The 19,622-nt window shown below is 40.0% G+C and overlaps 1 protein-coding gene across 2 annotated transcripts in view; it reads right to left on the reverse strand.

The window, feature by feature from the left end:
• Positions 1 to 19,622, reverse strand: part of XPO5 (exportin 5) — a 68,605-nt gene that overhangs the window by 31,764 nt on the left and 17,219 nt on the right. For both annotated transcript variants that reach the window (XM_037053559.1, XM_037053551.1), the window contains 9 exons: positions 12,691 to 12,790; positions 11,753 to 11,836; positions 10,859 to 10,984; positions 9,653 to 9,743; positions 8,020 to 8,148; positions 6,556 to 6,674; positions 2,266 to 2,421; positions 572 to 613; positions 159 to 248 (listed from right to left, as the gene is read on the reverse strand). In XM_037053559.1, coding sequence (XP_036909454.1) covers positions 159 to 248; positions 572 to 613; positions 2,266 to 2,421; positions 6,556 to 6,674; positions 8,020 to 8,148; positions 9,653 to 9,743; positions 10,859 to 10,984; positions 11,753 to 11,836; positions 12,691 to 12,790 — 937 coding nt within the window. The remainder of the gene's footprint in view (positions 1 to 158; positions 249 to 571; positions 614 to 2,265; positions 2,422 to 6,555; positions 6,675 to 8,019; positions 8,149 to 9,652; positions 9,744 to 10,858; positions 10,985 to 11,752; positions 11,837 to 12,690; positions 12,791 to 19,622) is intronic.

Consider the following 19,622-nt stretch of genomic DNA (forward strand, 5'->3'; position numbering starts at 1 on the left):
CACTAAGTAGAAGATACCAGCTCAAGAATGCTATCTTAAGCAATGACATAGTTCCCAGTTTTCCATTTATGTGAGGTAAAAATAAAAATGAATTTACAAAAAAAAATAACCAAACTTGTCGAGTCTCAGTGACTACCTGGCCAAACCCAGGGGCTTACCAGTGCAAGATGGGGGTAGTCTCGACAAATCTTGATGATGGAGGAACAAGCGTGTCTTCTCACGTTCCTCACGGCCCGGGTTCTGGGGGCCTAGGAAAAAATACCCAACAAATGTGGAGCCATTTTTAATATAATTTACAGATGGTGCATATTACTATGTAAATACCTCCTCCAGAGCAAATTCAGTCATATGTTACAACTGTGTAAAATATGAATATAAATAGGTGGCATTTATAGTCACCATGAATCCATATTTACTGTTTACCCTAGGATATCGCTAGTACAAAATACTTTATCATATGACCATCTCCTGCTTTTACTTACCCTTTCTACAAAAAAAAAAAATCTAGACTAAGTGTTAGGTATTCATACTTTCGCTCTCAAGAATTGGTTGGTTGAATTAATGGTCTTACCTTACTTTCTTCAACAGTTTCAAAAGTGACAGATGAAAATAGCTAAAGGGAAGGAGAAAAAGGCCATTTATCAGTAACAATTCCATAGAGTTTTTTTAAACAGTAGTTATAAAGTTTCCGACTAAAAATCCCCAAAGTATTACAATATGGCTACAAAAGGGCTTTCAACTGATATTACTAAGTTTCGAGTGTTTGTTTTCTCAGTTAAGTAAGAGGGCTTGAGATTCACAATTTTACCACCAAACATTTTACAAAGACAAAAGGCCACAGAATCCCAGAACAACCCCTGCCATCATGCAAACACTCAGCTGCAGTGGTGCCTCCTCCTTCTCCACTTTTTATTAAAAGTTAAGTGATCTAACCTTCCCTAACTCCACTGTATAACTTCCCATTTACTTTTTAATCCAATGCAATATGGCTGCTGCCCTAATCACTATAATGGACTAACACTATTAAAAAGGTCTAATAGAGAAACCTAATGGACATTCTTCAGTTCTTAAGAAAATTTCAGTTGCAACAAATGAGTCCACGTTTTTGAAGTTATACTGGTCTTTGTCATACAACATTTTCTCCACTTCTCTGTTTTTTTCTCCTTTGAAGCTTCTAAGATTTTATTTACTTTTTTTTTAGAGAGAGGTGAAGGGAAGGAGAAAGAGAGGGAGAACATCAATGTGTGAGAGATACATCGATCAACTGCCTCTCACATGCCCCCAACTGGGGACCTGGTCCACAACCCAGGCATGTGCCCTGACTGGGAATTGAACCGGTGACCTTTTGGGTTGCAGGCCAGTGCTCAATCGAATGAGCCACACCAGCCAGGGTTCCTTTGGGGCTTCTTATTCTTTGCTCCCTCGTCCCAATAATAGTGATCTCCAGGGTTCCCTGCTTGAGCCACCTAACTCTACTGATCCTCTTCCCTAGGGCTTCACCTCTATTCATGACACTTGCATGATGATGCTGCCTTCAGTTTATCTTATATTCTAAAGTCTAGACCTTTAACCTCAACTAGTCAATATATTGTGAGGCATCTCCTCAGCTACTGTTTGGAAACACGGTATTCCAAAACAAAACTTACTCCCTTTTCTTCCGTACTCCTACACTGCCTAATATGACCCCCTATTCGCCCTCAGGTGGCACTCTACTGCTCACCTCCCCACCTACACTGGAAACTTCTAACCCCTCTCACAATCCCTTCTCAGACTGGCTGGATGCTCTGATACCCTCTCAGGGGTGTCCCACCTTTTGGTATCTCTGGGCCACAATGGAAGAAGAGTTGTCTTGGGCCACACATTAAATACACAAACACTAATGAAAACCGATGAGCAAAAAAAAGGTTCTAAGTAAATTTATGATTTTGTGTTGGGCCGCATTCATAGCCATCCTGGATCTCATGCAACCCATGAGCCATGGGTTGGACATCCCTGCTTCTTTTCCATTGTTCAGTGTACATGTCTATTAATTGAAATGCCACACTGGTACATCTGTTTATATGACTTTCCTCCCAAACAGAGTGCTCCTAAAGGATAAGGCTTCCTCCACCCCCTACTATCGTGGTGCCTGATCCACAATAAGTACAGAGTAAATATTTGATAAATGAATAAATGACTATTTATCAGCTTGTCTCACACCTTCAAAAGTGATTACATGTATTAGTTTAGAAATGCCAAACTGTTTACAAAGCAGTTGAAATTTACCTTAGAGAAGACCTGGGGCAGGAACTCTGGTCTGTAGGTGACAAATGGAAAGAGTGCTGAGACATCAGTGAGGACACAAGACAGAATGAGAGGGTCCTTAGTGTCAAAGTTCAGGACCATCTGCAATAGCTCTAGTCCATCACTAACAGGGATTTCCTGTAATATAGACATGAAAAGGCAATTGACACGGCTGATAACTTTTCCTTTGGACTCTAGTTTGCAAACGCATAATATGATTGTCATATATGGTCTTATGTACTAATTTTTAACACTTAAAATTCGAAGCATTACTCCATGTTATGAAACTTTTCATATATGTCATCTGAAAGATACAGCATCTCCTACTACCAGAAATTAAGACTATTTTTAGTTCTTTATCATTAGTATATAATGCTAACACATATCTTTGTAAAAATAAATTTGGCTACATTTTCAGTTATTTCATTCAAATAGGAGATTTTGGGGAATGGTTAGAATCACTGGGTCAAAAGGCATACGTATATTTAAGTCAAGTTGTTTTTCTTCTTTACAGGTTTTATCAATTGACTCTCTTTTTAAAAAAATATTGATTTTACAGAGAGAGGTACAGATAAAGAGATAGAGATAGATAGATAGATAGATAGATAGAAACATCGATTTGTTGTTCCACTTATTTATGCATTCATTGGTTGATTCTTTTACCTGCCCTGACTGGGGATTGAACCCACAACCTAGGCATATGGAGACGATACTCTAACCAACTGAACTACCCAGCCAGGGCATCAACTGATTCTTGATCCATTAATGTGACCTTCTTATCATGTTCTCAGCAACACTGAGTTTATTCCCTAATATGTACTTATTTAAAAGTTAAAAATAAAAAAGAGCTTATTTAAATTTGCATTTCTTCCATTACTGAGTTTTTCAAATTTATTATTTTAGTCTCTCCTCTATATATTATCTGATCACATCTTTTATCTATTTCTCCACTAGATTCTAATGTTTTTATCAATTTATATAAACTCGTTACTGTGAAATATTCCAGGCCTTTAAAATAGTATAAATAATACTTTAAGGACCCTCCACACAACTTCGAGAAGTGCGATGTCTCTGATAGTGGTTGTTTTGTGCACATAATCTCCTTTTCCACCACATAGGAGGCCACCAACCTGAATTTGGCTGCTCATAATTTCAGATTCTTTCTTTTCTATATACTTTTACCCCAAATGTACACATTCCTAATTACATAGCATTGTATATTCACTTTGTAGCTTGCTGTTTTGGGTCAACATGTTTATCAGAATTATTCTTTTTTTAAAATTTTATTTATCTTTAGAGGGGAAGGGAAAGAGAGAGGGAGAGAAATATCAATGTATGGTTGCCTCTCATGCATCCCCTGCTGGGAACTGGCCTGCAACCCAGGAATGTGCCCCGACTGGGAATCGAACCGCGATCCTCAGAATTATTCTTTTTTTTTTTTAAAGATTTTATTTATTTATCTTTAGAGGGGAAGGAGAGAGGGAGAGAAACATCAATGTATGGTTGCCTTTCGTGCGTCCCCTGCTGGGAGTTGGCCTGCAGGGAACTGGCTTGCAATCCAGGTATGTGCCCTGACTGGGAATCGAAACCGCGATCCTCTGGTTCGCAGGTCCGCGCTCAATCCACTGAGCTACACCAGCCAGGGCTAGAATTATTCTTATTCATTGTATAACTCTAGTTCATTTTCATTGGTCTATAATAAATATGTTACAATCTATTCTATATAATACACTGGTGGGTATTAAGTATTTTTCTTGGCTTCATACACAAGGCCTCTACATTGGTCATTCAGTACACATGTGGGGTTTTTCCGGAGTCCAGACTTAAGGGTGTAGTTGCTAGGTTGTCTTCAATTAGATATCGCCAAATTATTCTCCAAAGTTGTGATATCAATTATACTCTGTGATGGTTAAGAGATAAGCTATTTTTTAAAAATTCTTGAGGACAATTTTTTCAGTGATTTTTCAAGAGAGAGGAAGGGAGAGAGGTAGAGAGAGACATGGACTGATTGCTTTCTCATATGTGCCCCAGCTGGGAACCAAACCTGCAACGTGGGTATGTGCCACGACTAGCAATCAAACGCACAATGTTTCTGTCCACACAGTGACAACCCAACCAACTGAGCCATACTGGCGAGAGCGAGAGATAAGCCTTTTAGAGTAAGAATATCAACCCCATCCATATTTATTGCAAATACTGTTTCAGGTTTGCCTTTTAAAAGTTTATTTTATAAGTTAGACATATGCAATTAAAGCATTAATTTTGGTGTGATTACTTTCATTGTTTTTTAACTTTTAGGGATCATTCCCTAAACAGTTAATTTTCCCTAATGCTATTAATGGATCCAATCCTTCCCATTCCTTGTATATGCTCCAGGTTGCTTCTGGGCTACTTTGCTCCACTGAACTGTGTCTAATGGCAGTCCCACACTGCGTTAAAATACTGCAGCTTTATATTTTACTATCTAAGGCAAATCAATCTTCATCTTCTTCAAAATGAGATTTTTCTTCCTCTAAAGCTCTTCCCTATATTAATCCACTGCTAAAGCTACTCAAGTAGGGTTCTACCCAATGTTCTTGGATCCATACTACTGGAAATATAAGCTCAGCTAATGGCACTATGGACAGATAAGTAGTTTTTCAACCTTTTTAGCCAAAGAAGCTCCCAAACTCTCACATAATAAAAGTTGACCTGCTTTGACTGACCCAGGGTGAGAGTGGGGATTGAGGGCCGAAGCTGGGCAGTCTGTAAAACCATTAGACTTAGGTAATACTCTGCAAGTCAGAAACTGATGGCGACAAGTGGGAGTGCACCAAGCCAAGACGGATCTGTCACTTGCACACTCCTGAGACATACAATTGTTACAGCTTCATTAAACAAGCAGGTGAATAATTTAATAGTATTTTCAAACATTCCTCTCTCTTGATTAGGAACACTTATTCTGACCCATTTGCTTTTCATGGGACGGGGGAAAGGTCTCAGAGTCAGGTTTACTTTAACTCATTAACATGCCTAAATACTACCATCTAGGATTCTCCTGAAGAAAAAAAGAATTTACTGCTATTTGTTTTTCTCCCTACCAGTGGTTATGAATCTTAGGAAATTTCTAATTGTTACATACCCCACATCTTTCTGGTATATACATTCCAATTTTTTTGTATTTTTTAACCAACTAGTATTTAGTATTTGACCAAATACTATCATATTCAAGGGCTTACTGTAAAATCCAATATACAAGCAACCGGGCACTCCCCCTCCTCTCCCCTAGGACTACCAGTCCTCTCATCAACTCAAAAAAAAGTGCCCGACAGACCCTGACCATTGCTTTCTCCTGCCTTCAAGCAGGATTGTACTCACATATCTAGACCAATTTCAAGATGTCTAACTTAAATCCAGGCAAGGAAACAGCAGGGCCATTACCACTGATTTAATAAAGGGCTTTCTTCACTTGCCATACTTAGTAACGTAAGTCCCACCTAAACTTAAAAAACGACTAACACAGTAAAAACAAAGGATCTAAGTAGGGTTTCCCACCTACATTTTGGGATAAACTCAGAATGCCATCATTTCAAACTGAAATGAATATAAAAACAGATGAAATTAATAACCTTAAGATTTAATTTGTTAGTATGCACTTGTAAGAAAAAAAAAGGTATCTCTTTTTTTCTTCAAGAAAGAAACCCCCCTTTCTTCAAGAAACTTAGCTTCTTTCTACAACTAACTCAGAATACATTAAAATGTAACTAATGCCAAATGAGCAATCCAGTCATTTTAATTTAATTAACATTATATATACGTACATATATATGTACGTATATATCCATATATATATACACACACATATATATAAGAGGGTAATAGGTGACACAAAGTACAGAAAAACAAGAACTATTTATTTAGTTATTCAGAAAAGAAAGCCACTGATCATCCAACATGAATATTCTGGTCTATCTGCCATAAACTGATAAGAGGCTTAATGGCAAGTATCTCAAGATCCTCCAATTCAAGGTGTGGAATAGTTATTCTACCTGTGGTTCAATGTACTATCAGGCTCCTATCGTCCCCTTAAAATGAATACTAAACATTATAGGGCTGAGTCAGACAGACCTGAGTTAGCTCTGCTACTTACTAGCCATTGAATTTGAGTATGTTATTTAACCTTTCTGAATCTCATTTCCTCTTCTGTAAGATGCACATCCACAGATTTTCCTATCTCTCAGTTTTTAAAATATCAAAATCATTACACAATCAGAACTGGAAAGAGTTACTTACTTCTTTATCTAGTATTCGAAACATCTGGTTGATTACACTTTCCAAAAAAAAGGTCATGGCTTCCCACTGCACAAATGAAGGTGAGAAGATGGAGCAGAGGCCACCTTCCCCAGTTCCAGCTGTAAGAAAACAGGGTTTTAAAACACACTCACACACATCAACACTGTAGGCAGGATCACAAAGACATAAAAAGAGAACAGGGCCTTAGTGACCACTTGGTAATTTCAGTTAAAGGTACAAAATAATCTAACCCCTTGGTTTGGGCAAAGAACAAAAAGGAAAAGGAGTCTATTCTGCTTCCACATCTTAGGACGAGCTGTCTGAATTCAGGTCCGCAAGCCTTGTCTATAAAACCATTTTGAGTACTGAGTAAGAATAAGTATCAAAAACAGTGCTTGGCCAATCAGAGGCAATTGATAAAGATTAAGTTCTCCTTTCCTCCTTCTTTATAATTTGTCTATGAGAATATAAATAATTAAGATATTTGAGACCATAAGTAACCCTTCTAACAAGGAACTGACATAAGATACAAAATGCTGCTTCACATCCAGTAGCTTCACATCCCCAGGACAATTGCAAAGGCCACGTCTAGAGAACTGTGACACCCTGCAAAATCACAACTATCACCAAGCCACATCACTCAAACAGCAAGCCACAGGCAAAAAGAATTACAAATTACTTTTCTTGCTTCCATTAGTGTCTCCGCTTACTAGCTTCATCTTGGTGTAACATACGGAGCCTCTGCAAACATTTGTGTTACTAGATGCCAAGGACCTTCAGAGTCAATGCTGAATATGCAAAACTGAATGCTAAATACCCTTGATTGTCAAGTAACTAATGTACTCAGTAACTGACCATTACTATGGACCTTTTTAAAGCAGTGATTCACAACTCTCTCCATCTTTGTAAATCAAGGTCACTCACAGCACACATTAAGGACGGACAGAAGATATGGAGAACAGAGAATTTACCTTGCTTATGCATTTGGGTAGAGGAGGGTAATTTTGATTTTACATAAAGTGGCATTTTTCCAAAGGCTTTGAGGTAGCCGAGTGGGAAGCCCTTGTTCTGCTCCTGTTATGCCTAACAAGACATTCTTTCTGATTTTTGGGAAAGGTGCTATGCAAAGCTTGGTCAAAAAGCTTTAAAAAGTTAAGCATAGACATGCAATCTAAGATAGTACCTGAAGTGAAGTAATAAAATTAACAATAAACAATTAGTTGATTATGTTAAAAAGGAAAAGTGAAGGCAAAACCCAACATAGATTTACTCTAAACAGATAAAAAATTTGGTGTTACTTGCTTTCTCTGTGTACAAAAGAAAACACTGGAACTGGGTAGTGAGCAAAGCTATTTCTGAATACTATTAGCATATTGTTCTGAAGTATGATTTGGGAGGTTTACTTTCTATGTTCAGTTTTGATACAATATTTCACTAATGTTCAGATATTTAAAAAAAACTTACAGTTTATGGATCCAGTATCAACAGAAGTTGACAGCTGGTATTTTAGCCATTCCCCAGCCATCTGGAAGCTAGTCTTGGGATCCAAACGACACGCTAGCCTCATTACCTCTCCCTGTTGGGCCCGGGAAGCTGCCAAGAGAAAGACAACTCTGGTAACTGGTATGTAATAGGTACTTAGTTAATGTTCATTTAGTTATCCATCCCAGGGGAGAATGTTCAAAGAAACTGTTTTTGCAGACTCCTGCTTTGAATGTAACAAATATTCAGTAAAGCTTTGTTAACAAATCCAAACATTTTCAAAAATAATCTCTGGAAACTGCCCTATAAACTAGACCCTGTAAGTGGCAAACTAAAAGCAGTCTCCCATTTCTGTTGGAATTAAAAGTACAGGTTGGTACAGATGTAAAATCATATGACTGCTGTGGAAAACAGTCTGGCAATTCCTGAAATCATTAAACGTGAAATTACCATATGATCCAGTAATTCCCTTCCTAGGCATACACCCAAGAGAAATAAAAACACATGTATACTAAAATACTTGTATTCTGCGCTGGCTGGTGTGGCTCAGTGGATTGAGTGCCAACCTGAGAACTGAGGGGTTGCTAGTTCAATTTCCAGTCGGGGCACATGCCTGGGTTGTAGGCTAGGTCCCTGGTGGGGCCACCTGAGGGGCAACCATACATTGATGCTTCTCTCCCTCTTTCTCCTTCCCTTTCCCTCCCTCTAAAAACAAATTATTAAAATCTTTAAAAAACAAAAACAAAATTTGTATTCCAGTGGTATAGCAGCATTATTCTAAATAGTCAAAAAGTAGAAACAACTCAAATATACATCAGTTTATGAATGGATAAATAAAATGTATATATCCACACAATGAAATATTGGTAATAAAAAGAAATGGAGTACTGATACATGCTTCACCATAGATGAATATTAAAAAAATTATGCTAAGTAAAAGAAAGCAGTTATAAAAATAACACATTGTATAATTTCATTTATATGAAATGTTCAGAATATAGAAATAGAAAGTGAATTAGTGATTGCCCAAGGCTGGGAAGGAAGAGGGGATTGGGACCTGACTGCTAGAGGGTGCAGCCTTTCTTGGGTCATGAAAATGTCCTAATGTTGTGGTGATGGTTGTACAACTCTGAAAATACTAAAAAGCACTGAATTGTATACTACAAATGGCTAAACTGTATGGTAAATGAATTACATCTCAATAAAGCTGCCATTAAAAAAAAGGAGGGGGGGGAACCAGGCTATAGAAACCCAGAACATAATTAGAATATGAGGTTATATGGGTTTTTCTTTTCTTTCTTAGAATACCCACAAGGTAAGATGGTATTTAATCCTGAGTATTAAAAAAGAATTCAAGACTTACATACAATTACTATCTTCTAAAAATTAATGTCCAAAGGCCATTATGTGTGTGTGTATGTGTGTGAGAGAGAGAAAGAATGCTAGTTTTTGAAATAAGTGCAATCCCAGCACCCTCTGCAATGTGAAACTAGAGCTTAAGTAGACTGCTATCTGAATTTGGGGCTCTTGAATATAGAACCCCAAGGGTCATGCACCATGGTTCACAACACTCGACACATTCTGAGCCTGCTGGAAGAAATTCCGGGTCACTCACAGTTGAAGAAAGCATTGAAGTCCTCATCACTGTCAAAATCAAATCGAGAATATTCACAGCTAGGGCTGTCTGTTTTAGAAGGAAAGCCCATCTGAAAAGAGAAAGATAGTTGGGGGAAGGGGTGAAAAGTGACCTACCAAAAGAGTCTTGAACTGCAGGAACTCAAGCACTAAGAAGAGTTATGATTTACATGAGATATTTTATGATAAGTAACTGCTCTGGCCCTTCAGCCATGTGAGGATGCTATGAGGAGATGGCCACTATGAACCAGGAAGTGGGTTCTCATCAGACCTGAGTCTGTCAGCCCCTTGATCTTTGACTTGCGGCCTCCAGAACTGTGAGAAATAAACATGTTGTTTATGCAAAAAAAATAACTGCTTCTGTTCTAGCCCAGGTCCACAATATGCTCCTAGTTCCAATAATCCTAAGAGTGGTAGAAAAGAGAACACTTTTATTTGATACTCTTTTCCAGATCCCTAAGGGAGAATTTAAACAGTGGAATTTGTTAAGGGTTTGAGTACAAAAATGTCCCGAGACAAAGTGCTAATACAGCATTAAGTCAGTAAAAAAGAATTAAGAATTATGTTTCCTTAAATGTTGAACCCTGAGAATAAGCATGGAACTTTTTATGTTTCATTCAAAAAGTAAAGAAGACCATGGCAGACAAGTTGAACACAAGTGCTATGTGCAAACTGAATTCCTTGAGAAATAAAAGGACATCTGAATGGATTCCATACCCTGATTTTACAAATCAAGATTAAGCACGTCAGCTGCAACAGCCCTTAGTAGGGAATTCATAAGCAACTCTACTGAGGTGTGAGCAGTTTGCTTCTCCTCTCCCTCCCTTTTCATTCACCTTCCTCTCACTTGACATTCAAAAACAATCAGATATTAATTCCTCTCGGAATCTTCTTCACTCCTTTCCAATTTTAACCTCTGAAAAGCAATTATCCCATTGTATGGTCATGGTCACTGCTCTTGCCCTATCACTCCTTTTACCTAGCATCTAGTCCAACAGGTGGTATATAAATGCTCCAAGACAGAAAGGATATAAATAATCAGTATGGATTGCTTTCTTCTTGAAGAATAAGAGAATATACCCAAAGAAGGGATCTTAGTGACAAGATAAAGTTAGCAATGATGTCAGCCTAAGTCTTATTATGTGTATTCATCTACATTCCACATGTTTAGATTAGCGCTGCATACCTTGACCAAGTTTGTCATAGAAGCACGAAGATATTTTGGTATTATTGCTAATAGCAAGGGGTCACGGGATAGGATCTCATGCCGGAAGAGGGCTCCCCAAGTCATCTGAGTTGAAGAACGTAGAAACTAAAACAGAAAAATAAAAGTAAAATCTGTTTGCTGACTGCTGAGGATTGGATGTTGTCCTGCAAACTGAAAAGTGGCCAGTTCAATTTCTGGAAAGGGCACATGCTTGGGTTGTGGGCCAGGTGCCCAGTCGGAGGGCATGTGAGAGGCACTTGAATGATATTTCTCTTGCACATCAATGTTTTTCTCCCCTTTTTCCTCCCTCCATTCTCTCTCTAAAAATAAATAATCTTTTTTAAAAATCTGTTTAAGGATTTAGATTTTATATAATCAGGATTGTTACTTAGCCCAGCCATATTTTATTAACCATATTTTTTTCATGGATATAAACCACTATAATACTTTGAACTGTCCATACTATATACATCAGTAATGACCAGCTGCTCACTATGTACCACATGTTAATGAGACAGACTGTGGGTCAGGTAAAATTCCTGGAGTGTCAGCTGGAATCTACTACTTTCTCTTTTATGTAAAAAAGGTAGGTTATAGGAATCTCAGGGTGATATTATAAGAAGAATCTTGAATTGGATGAAGTTAATTTGTAATTTTCCCCAAAAGGAGGGGAAAAGCTAACAACCCTGATGACCCTCAATCCTGGTTGAGGAAGACGATTCGGCACTTCTCTTAATGAAATGATACTCCAGCTATTTTCTAGGGCCTTAAGAGTCACATTTTATATATGAGCTGCTAATCACTTCAGGCAATAGTGCTTGGTTTTGGCTTACCTAACTAAAATTTTTGAAAAGTTACCTGCATAAAATTTACCTGACTTGGATGCGTTGTGAAAGCAAGAAAAGATTCCAGGTATTTCCCAAAGTTTGCTGGTGTTTCTACATTAGAATCCACACCCTGTTGGACAAAAAGTCCATTACATTAATGATACTGATTAGGCAAGGGGAGTGGAAAGAGTGGAATAACAAATACAGATACCTTAAACCTGCAAAGATTTCATTTTTGAAATGACTACGTACTTCCTTGTGGTCTGAGGAAGACCTCACTTCAGGGTTTAAAAATAAGAAAGCCACTTTATCTCCTTAATCATTATTAAAACCCATTCTGTTGTCAAATAGTAAAATCAAAAACAGTATTCATTTCAGAAATCACAGAGAAGATATCCATATGATCTCTTTATATCTGGTCTATTCACATCTCTGTGACCCATTAAATAACTACTCAATGGTATATCTTATGTCTGAAGCTCTTTCCTCTAACTATTCAAGCCACCATAAAAAAGACACAATATCAAATATAAATATCTGTATCAATATCCTATCTTTCAATTGGTAAGACTGAGTATTAAATATTTCCCTAAGTTTTCTTTTATGATCCAATAATAGATCCTTTAGATTAATGGAGGGATTCTTGATTCAAATCCATAATGTTTTATAATCTAATAGGACTTTCAGGAATAGTACACTCAGCAGACTGATATTTTACAAAACATTACAAGAATACCAGTGTTGACTTTATGGCATAACATATATGGATGTTTGCTGTTGATATTAATAACTGACCTATTAAAAGAAATTTATATCATTTAAACTCTGTTAAAAGAATTTAATATGTAGAAACACATGAAATCATCTTCAGGGCAATGCTCCATGAGGCTAAAATCAATGGCATGTGTCAGCCCTAATACAAATATAACTTTCTAAATGCTCTCCTCAAACAGCCCTGAAATGCTCCAGAAATTAAATACTCACCAGCAATGCACAGAGCTGATTGCCCAGAGCACACAGCACCTGACAGAGTCTCTTCAGGAAAACATAGTGTTTTTCTACCAAGCCTCCTCCATCAGCAGTCCTGTAAGATAAAAAAATAGTGTGATTATATGCACATCAAAAGAACCAAAGGGATTCCCAACAATTGGAAATGTATGTGGTTTGTGCTCAACATTCAAATTTGTTATTAAAGTTAAAAACAAAACAACCGAGGACTTCCGCCAAGATGGAGGCGTAGATGGAAACACTGTGCCTTCTCCCACAACCAAGTTTAAAGACAACCAAGTTTTAGTAAACAAAAATGCAGCCAACACACAGAAAATTGTACTATACAGAAGTCCAACAACAACGAACCCTTCAACCGACCAGGAAGAGGGGCGGAGCTAGCAGAGGAACAGGGTCGGGCAGGAAAGAGCCCCCAACCCAGGTGCACAGGTGGCGGTGGTTGGTGGATCCCAGGTGTGAGGTAGCAACAGGCAGACCCAGCAAAGGTGAAAGGCAGCAGGCTGACTGCGTTCACACATTTGCGCACAGATAAACTAGTGAAGGAGCAAGCAGTGAGAGAGACTGCGCAGGCCCCAGTGGCGGGAGGCAGCAGAGGGGACCGCCATTGCTTTCCTTTGACCCTGCCCCCACACACAGCATCACAACTCAGCAATTGAGTTGCCCTACCCTAGTGAACACCTAGGGCTCCGCTCCTCATACGTACGTAACAGGCATGAACAGACCAAAACATGGCTTAAGAACTCAAAGCCCCAGAGCCAGTAACTCTAAGCAACCAAGAAATAGCCAACCTCTCAGATGCACAGTTCAAAACACTAGTGATCAGCATGCTCACAGAACTGGTTGATTTTAGTCACACATTAGAGGAACAAATGAAGGCTAAACTAATTGAAATGAAGGGAGATGCACAGGAAACATAGTGATGGAAAGGAAACTGGGATTCAAATCAATCGAGTGAACCAGAAGAAAAAAATGACCAACCAGAAAAGTATGAAGAAACAAGAATTCAAAAAAATGAGGAGAGGCTTAGGAACCTCTAGACATCTTTAAATGTTCCAACATCCGAATTACAGGGGTTCCAGAAGGGGAAGAGGAACAGCCACAAGTGGAAAACTTATTTGAACAAATAATACAGGAGAACTTCCCCAATCTAGCAAAGGAAATAGACTTCCAGGAAATCCAGGAAGCTCAGAGAGTCCCAAAGAAGGTGGACCCAAGAAGGAACACACCAAGGCACATCATAATTACATTAGCCAAGATTAAAATGAAGGAGAGAATCCTAGAAGTAGCAAGAGATAAGGGGACAGTCACCTACAAAGGAGTTCCCACCAGACTGTCAGTGGATTTCTCAAAAGAGACCTTACAGGCAAGAAGGGGTTGGAAAGAAGTATTCCAAGTCATGAAATCCAAAGACCTACATCCAAGATTGCTTTATCCAGCAAAACTTTCATTTAGAATGGAAGGGCAGATCAAGTGCTTCTCAGATAAGATCAAATTCAAGGAGTTCATCATCACCAAGCCCTTATTATATGAAATGTTAAAGGGACTTATCTAAGAAAAAGATAAAAAAATATGAACAATGAAAGGACAGCAAACTCACAGTTATTAACAACCACACCTAAAACAAAAGCAAACTAAGAAGACAGCTAGATCAGGAGTGGAACCATAGAAATGAAGATCACATGGAGGGTTAGCAATAGGCAAGTGGGAGGAGGAGAAGGTACAGAGACTAAGTAGCATAGACAGTAGGTAGAAAATAGATGGGGGGGGAGGGCGAGAATAGTGGGGGAAATATAGAATCTAAAGAACTTGAGACACATGGTCATAAACTAAAGGGGGGAATGGTGGGGGGGTGTGCAGGGTGGAGAGGAGTGAAAGGGGTAATAGAACAACTGTAATGGCATAATCAATAAAATATATTAAAAAAATAAACAACCAAAAAAATTCCCTCCAAAACTGAAAGATGAAGAACAGTATTCAATGCAGTCTCATCCCTTAAGAGACACTAATTTGGGCATCATATGGTCTTTGGATATTCTGGAGTAGTAACGTAAATTCTGAGCATGACTCCAGAGAACAATGTATATACTTATATATAAAAAAAAGCTGCCCAAAGCAGCTTTGGTTGCTCCCTAGGTATTGGTTGATAACCAGAGAGAAGTTAGAGAGAGATCCCTAAGGGAGCACGTATAACATTTCCTTATACCACAACAAAATTTAAAGGACTATAATCAAGAGAATGAAAAAATAATTCACAGACTTGAGAGAAAATATTTGTAAAAGACACATCTGATAAAGGGCTATTTATCCAAAATATACAATAAACTCATAAAAATCTATAGTAAGAAAATAACCTTACTAAAAATGGGCTAAAGATATCTCCTCAGATACACAGATGGCAACTAAACATATGAAAAGATGCTCTACAGACTTCCGGTCAAGATGGCAGCATAGGTAAACATGGCTCACCTCCTCACGCACCCACATCAAAATTACAACTGAATTACAGAACAACCATTACTCAGAACCGTCAGAAATTGAGTTGAATAGAAGCCTGACAACTACAGAATTAAAGAGACTACACGCATCCAGACTGGTAGGAGGGGTGGAGAGGCAGAACAGGCCAGTCTCATATCCACATGCGCTGGATACAAATTTAGGAGGTATATCTCAGAAGCAAGGAGTCCCAGCCCCACACCAGGCCCACAGTCCAGGGTTGCAGTGCCAGGAAGTTAAGTCTACATAATTTCTGGCTGCAAAAACCAGCAGGGATTGAGTTGGTGGAGGAAATGCTGGAGCTCCAAGCAGTTCTTAAAGAATCCACACACAGACTCATCTAACTCAGACTCACTCCCTCTGAGCTCTAGCAACAAGCTGGCAGCTTGAAAGGCACTAGTGGTATATGGGAAGGAACTGAGTGTCTGGCATCAAGGCAAGAGCTGGGGAACAGCTTTCTCCCAGACAGAAACCACACAGGGGGGTGGGCTAGGATGGGAGTAAAAGACAGAACACTGTACTTGAACAATAATTAAATTAAAAAGAAGAATACAACAACAACAAAAAAAGAAAGGCAAACAGAGGCCATTATACCTTTTTTGAACCCCCTGCACCACAGAGGCACAGAGGTAGGCTGCTATGTCTGAGACTTTATCAACCTGGCTAACACTGTTTGCCCCCCCCTGGAGATCCCAAGGAACTGTCGCACTGTTGGGAGCCGCCCTGCCTGGTTTCAGGAGCTGTAACCCCCTATGGCTGAGTGAGCCACCTTCGGACCATAAGCCACTAAGGAGACAAAGCTTATCTTCCTGGAGGGAGTGCTTCTACTCCTTCATCCATAACTGGCCCCAATGCTTGATCAATTAGCCAATGACAGGTAAGATTCCCCAAGGGGTGAACGACCTAAGACAGGCATGATCACGTGGAAGCTCCAGGGAAGGACTTGGGGGGCTATAGAGGAAGGGGGTGATGGACTCTCACCCCTTGGCTTTGACAAAGCCTGAGTCCTCATTCTGTCTGCGAGAAGTCTCCTAATTTCTTGGCTATCTTGCCTCCTCTGCATGACTTAAGCCTGCAATAATGACAGAGGGTGGTGCAGCCCTGTGCTGGAAAGGGCAGGCTCCCTGGGACATCAGGCCTGAGAAAGAATATGTAAAATCCTGTGAAACCTGCTTTGCTAAGAATGCTCTTAATTAGAGGACTTCCGCCAAGATGCAGGCATAGGTGGAAACACTGTGCCTTCTCCCACAACCAAGTCTGAATACAACAAAGGTTTGGAGAAACAAAGACACAACCAAAGGACAGAAAATTGAATTATACGGAAGTCGGACGACATCTAACCGTTCAACGGGGACGGTAAGAGGGGCGGAGCCAGCAGCAAGCAGGGTCGAACAGGACAGGTCCCCCGACCCAGGCGCACAGGCAGCCTGGAACCAGTTGGGGTGCGGGGCAGACTGACTGCGGGCGCACATTCGAGCACAGTGAGACAGACCACGCAGGCCTCAGGGGGCGAGGGCTGACAGCGGTGGCACACTCTCGTGCAGTGGGATGAAACGCGTGGGCCCGGTGACAGCAGCAACTGCGGCACCGGTGAGGGCCACAGAGGCAGGCGGCAGGCGGCAGACAGGACGCCATAGTCCCTCTTTGACCCCGCCCCCACATACAACGTCACAACCCAGCGACTGAGTTGCCCTGCTCTGGTGAACACTTTAGGGCTCTGATCCTGCTATGGAACAGGCACGAACAGCCCAAAAGATGGTGCAAGAAGAACTCAAAGTCCCAGAGCCAATACTCTAAGCAACCGAGAAATTGCCAGCCTCTCAGAAGCACAATTCAAGACACTATTTATCAGGATGCTCACAGAACTGGTAGATTATAGTCACAAATTAGAGGAACATATGAAGGCTAAACTAATTGAAATGAAGGGAGATGCACAGGAAACCAATAGTGATGGAAAGGAAACTGGGACTCAAATCAATGGAATGGACCAGAAGGAAGAACAAAACATCCCACCAGAAAGGAATGAAGAAATGAGAATTCAAAAAAATGAGGAGAGGCTTAGGAACCTCCAGGACATCTTTAAACGTTCCAACATCCGGATTATAGGGGTACCAGAAGGGGGAAAGAAACAGCCACGAGTGGAAAACGTATTTGAACAAATAATAAAGGAGAACTTCCCCAGTCTGGCAAAGGAAATAGACTTCCAGGAAATCCAGGAAGCTCAGAGAGTCCCAAAGAAGTTGGACCCAAGAAGGAACACACCAAGGCACATCATAATTACATTAGCCAAGACCAAAATGAAGGAGAGAATCCTAGAAGCAGCAAGGGATAAGGGGACAGTCACCTACAAAGGAGTACCCATCAGACTGTCAGCGGATTTCTCAAAAGAGACCTTACAGGCAAGAAGGGGCTGGAAAGAAGTATTCCAAGTCATGAAATCCAAAGACCTACAGCCAAGATTGCTCTATCCAGCAAAACTTTCATTCAGAATGGAAGGACAGATAAAGTGCTTCTCAGATAAGGTCAAGTTCAAGGAGTTCATCTTCACTAAGCCCTTATTATATGAAATGCTAAAGGGACTTATATAAGAAAAAGAAGATGAAAAATATGAACAGTGAAAGGACAGCAAACACACAGTTATTAACAACCACACCTAAAACAAAAGCAAACCAAGAGGACAGCTAGATCAGAAGTAGAACCATAGAAATGAAGAACACATGGAGGGTTAGCAACAGGGGGGGTGGGAGGGGGAGAAGGGGGGAGAAGGCACAGAAAATAGCATAGATGGTAGGTAGAAAATAGATAGGGGGGAGGGCGAGAATAGTGGGGGAAATATAGAATCCAAAGAACTTGAGACACGTGGTTATAAACTAAGGGGGGGAGAATGGTGGGGGAGGGAGTGTGGGGATGAAGGGGGGAATAGAACAACTGTAATGGTATAATCAATAAAATATATTAAAAAAAATTTCCCCCAAATGATCTAATATAAAAATAATTAAACTTTGTTATTCATTCTTCTGGAAAATGGTGAAGGCATTACTGTTTCTGCTTGTGTACTACACACTAGTGAGAATATTTTTCTGATTCTAGACCTAAAATTGTGGATGTCTGAATGGTTTTTCTTCTTTTCTTATGACTCTTCTCTAATAAAAGTAAAATTATAAGCAAAAAAAAAAAAAAGAATGCTCTTAATTAAATGATAAAGGTCTGAGCAGGAAATGAGTTTGTTTCCCAAAGTTTTGTAGCTGCTGGACCCTGACTCAGAAGAAGGCCTAAGCCCTATTGTTTGAGCCTTACTGCCTGACAATGATTAATGAGCTATACCTCTATTCCTGTGCAAATTAAGCCCAATAAAAGCCTGTCTTGGCAAGGGCGCATAGCACCTCCCCTCAAGAGAGTGACCTGCCCCTTTTCCTCCACAAGACTCAGTAGTCCCTGTGAATTCGTCTTGAATCCCATCCATAACGCCGTGTATACTGCAGGCTGGTGCACGTGTCATCGCACCAAACTTACTACTGTTAACAGTGGCTTTTCAATATGAGTGGTTGGTCTTGGGTCAGGCTTCACAACTTCCTAAATCCTCTCAAACAAGTAAAGCTGGTATCGTGAGCCCTCAGCCCTGTATATCTAGCTAAGTGGCCCCAGGTATGGCACTAGCAGTAGCTGGCTTAGATGCATAGCTTGGCATCAACTGGGAATCTCCAAGCCCAGCACAAGTAGTAGCCATCTCAGACTGGTTTATAGTTTAGGCAGAGTAGCCCTAGTAAAACACAGGTTGGGGTGAACCTTGGCCTGCACCACCCAGGAAACTCTAGGGCCTGAGCACCCACTGGACAGCCATAGACCACATCAGAGCTCTGCACGGCTGATCCTTCACAGAGGGCAGAGGTTGGTGGTCTGTGGTCATAGCCAGTTCTTGCAGCTGACTGGCCTGGCTAAATTCCTCCCACTGACCTGCCAACAGCATGAAGGATGCACCTCAAGTACCCAGCTTGGATGAGAGGCAAGGCTGTGCCACTGGACCCAACAGGATACCACATCAGGCCACATTAACAAGACATGGAATCAAAGCAGCTCTACACAGAAACAATCACAGGGAGACAAAGAAATATGGCCCATTGAAAAAGAGATCAAAACTGCAGAAAAAGAACTAAACAAAATGGAGACAAGCAATCTATCAGATGCAGAGTTCAAAACACTGGTTATAAGGATGCTCAAGGAACTTAGTGAGGACCTCAACAGCATAAAAAGATCCAGTCAGAAATGAAGGATACACCAATTGAAATCAGAAACAATTTACGGGGAAACAACAGTTGAGTGAATGAAGCCAAGTTAAATCAATGACTGGGAACATATGGAAGAAAAAAAACAACCAATGAGAACAAGAAGAAAAAAGAATCCCATCCCCTCCAAAA

Source organism: Sturnira hondurensis, unplaced genomic scaffold (genome assembly GCF_014824575.4).
Source record: "Sturnira hondurensis isolate 20B ecotype Veracruz unplaced genomic scaffold, ASM1482457v3 Scaffold0000880, whole genome shotgun sequence".
Taxonomy (NCBI): Eukaryota; Metazoa; Chordata; class Mammalia; order Chiroptera; family Phyllostomidae; genus Sturnira; species Sturnira hondurensis.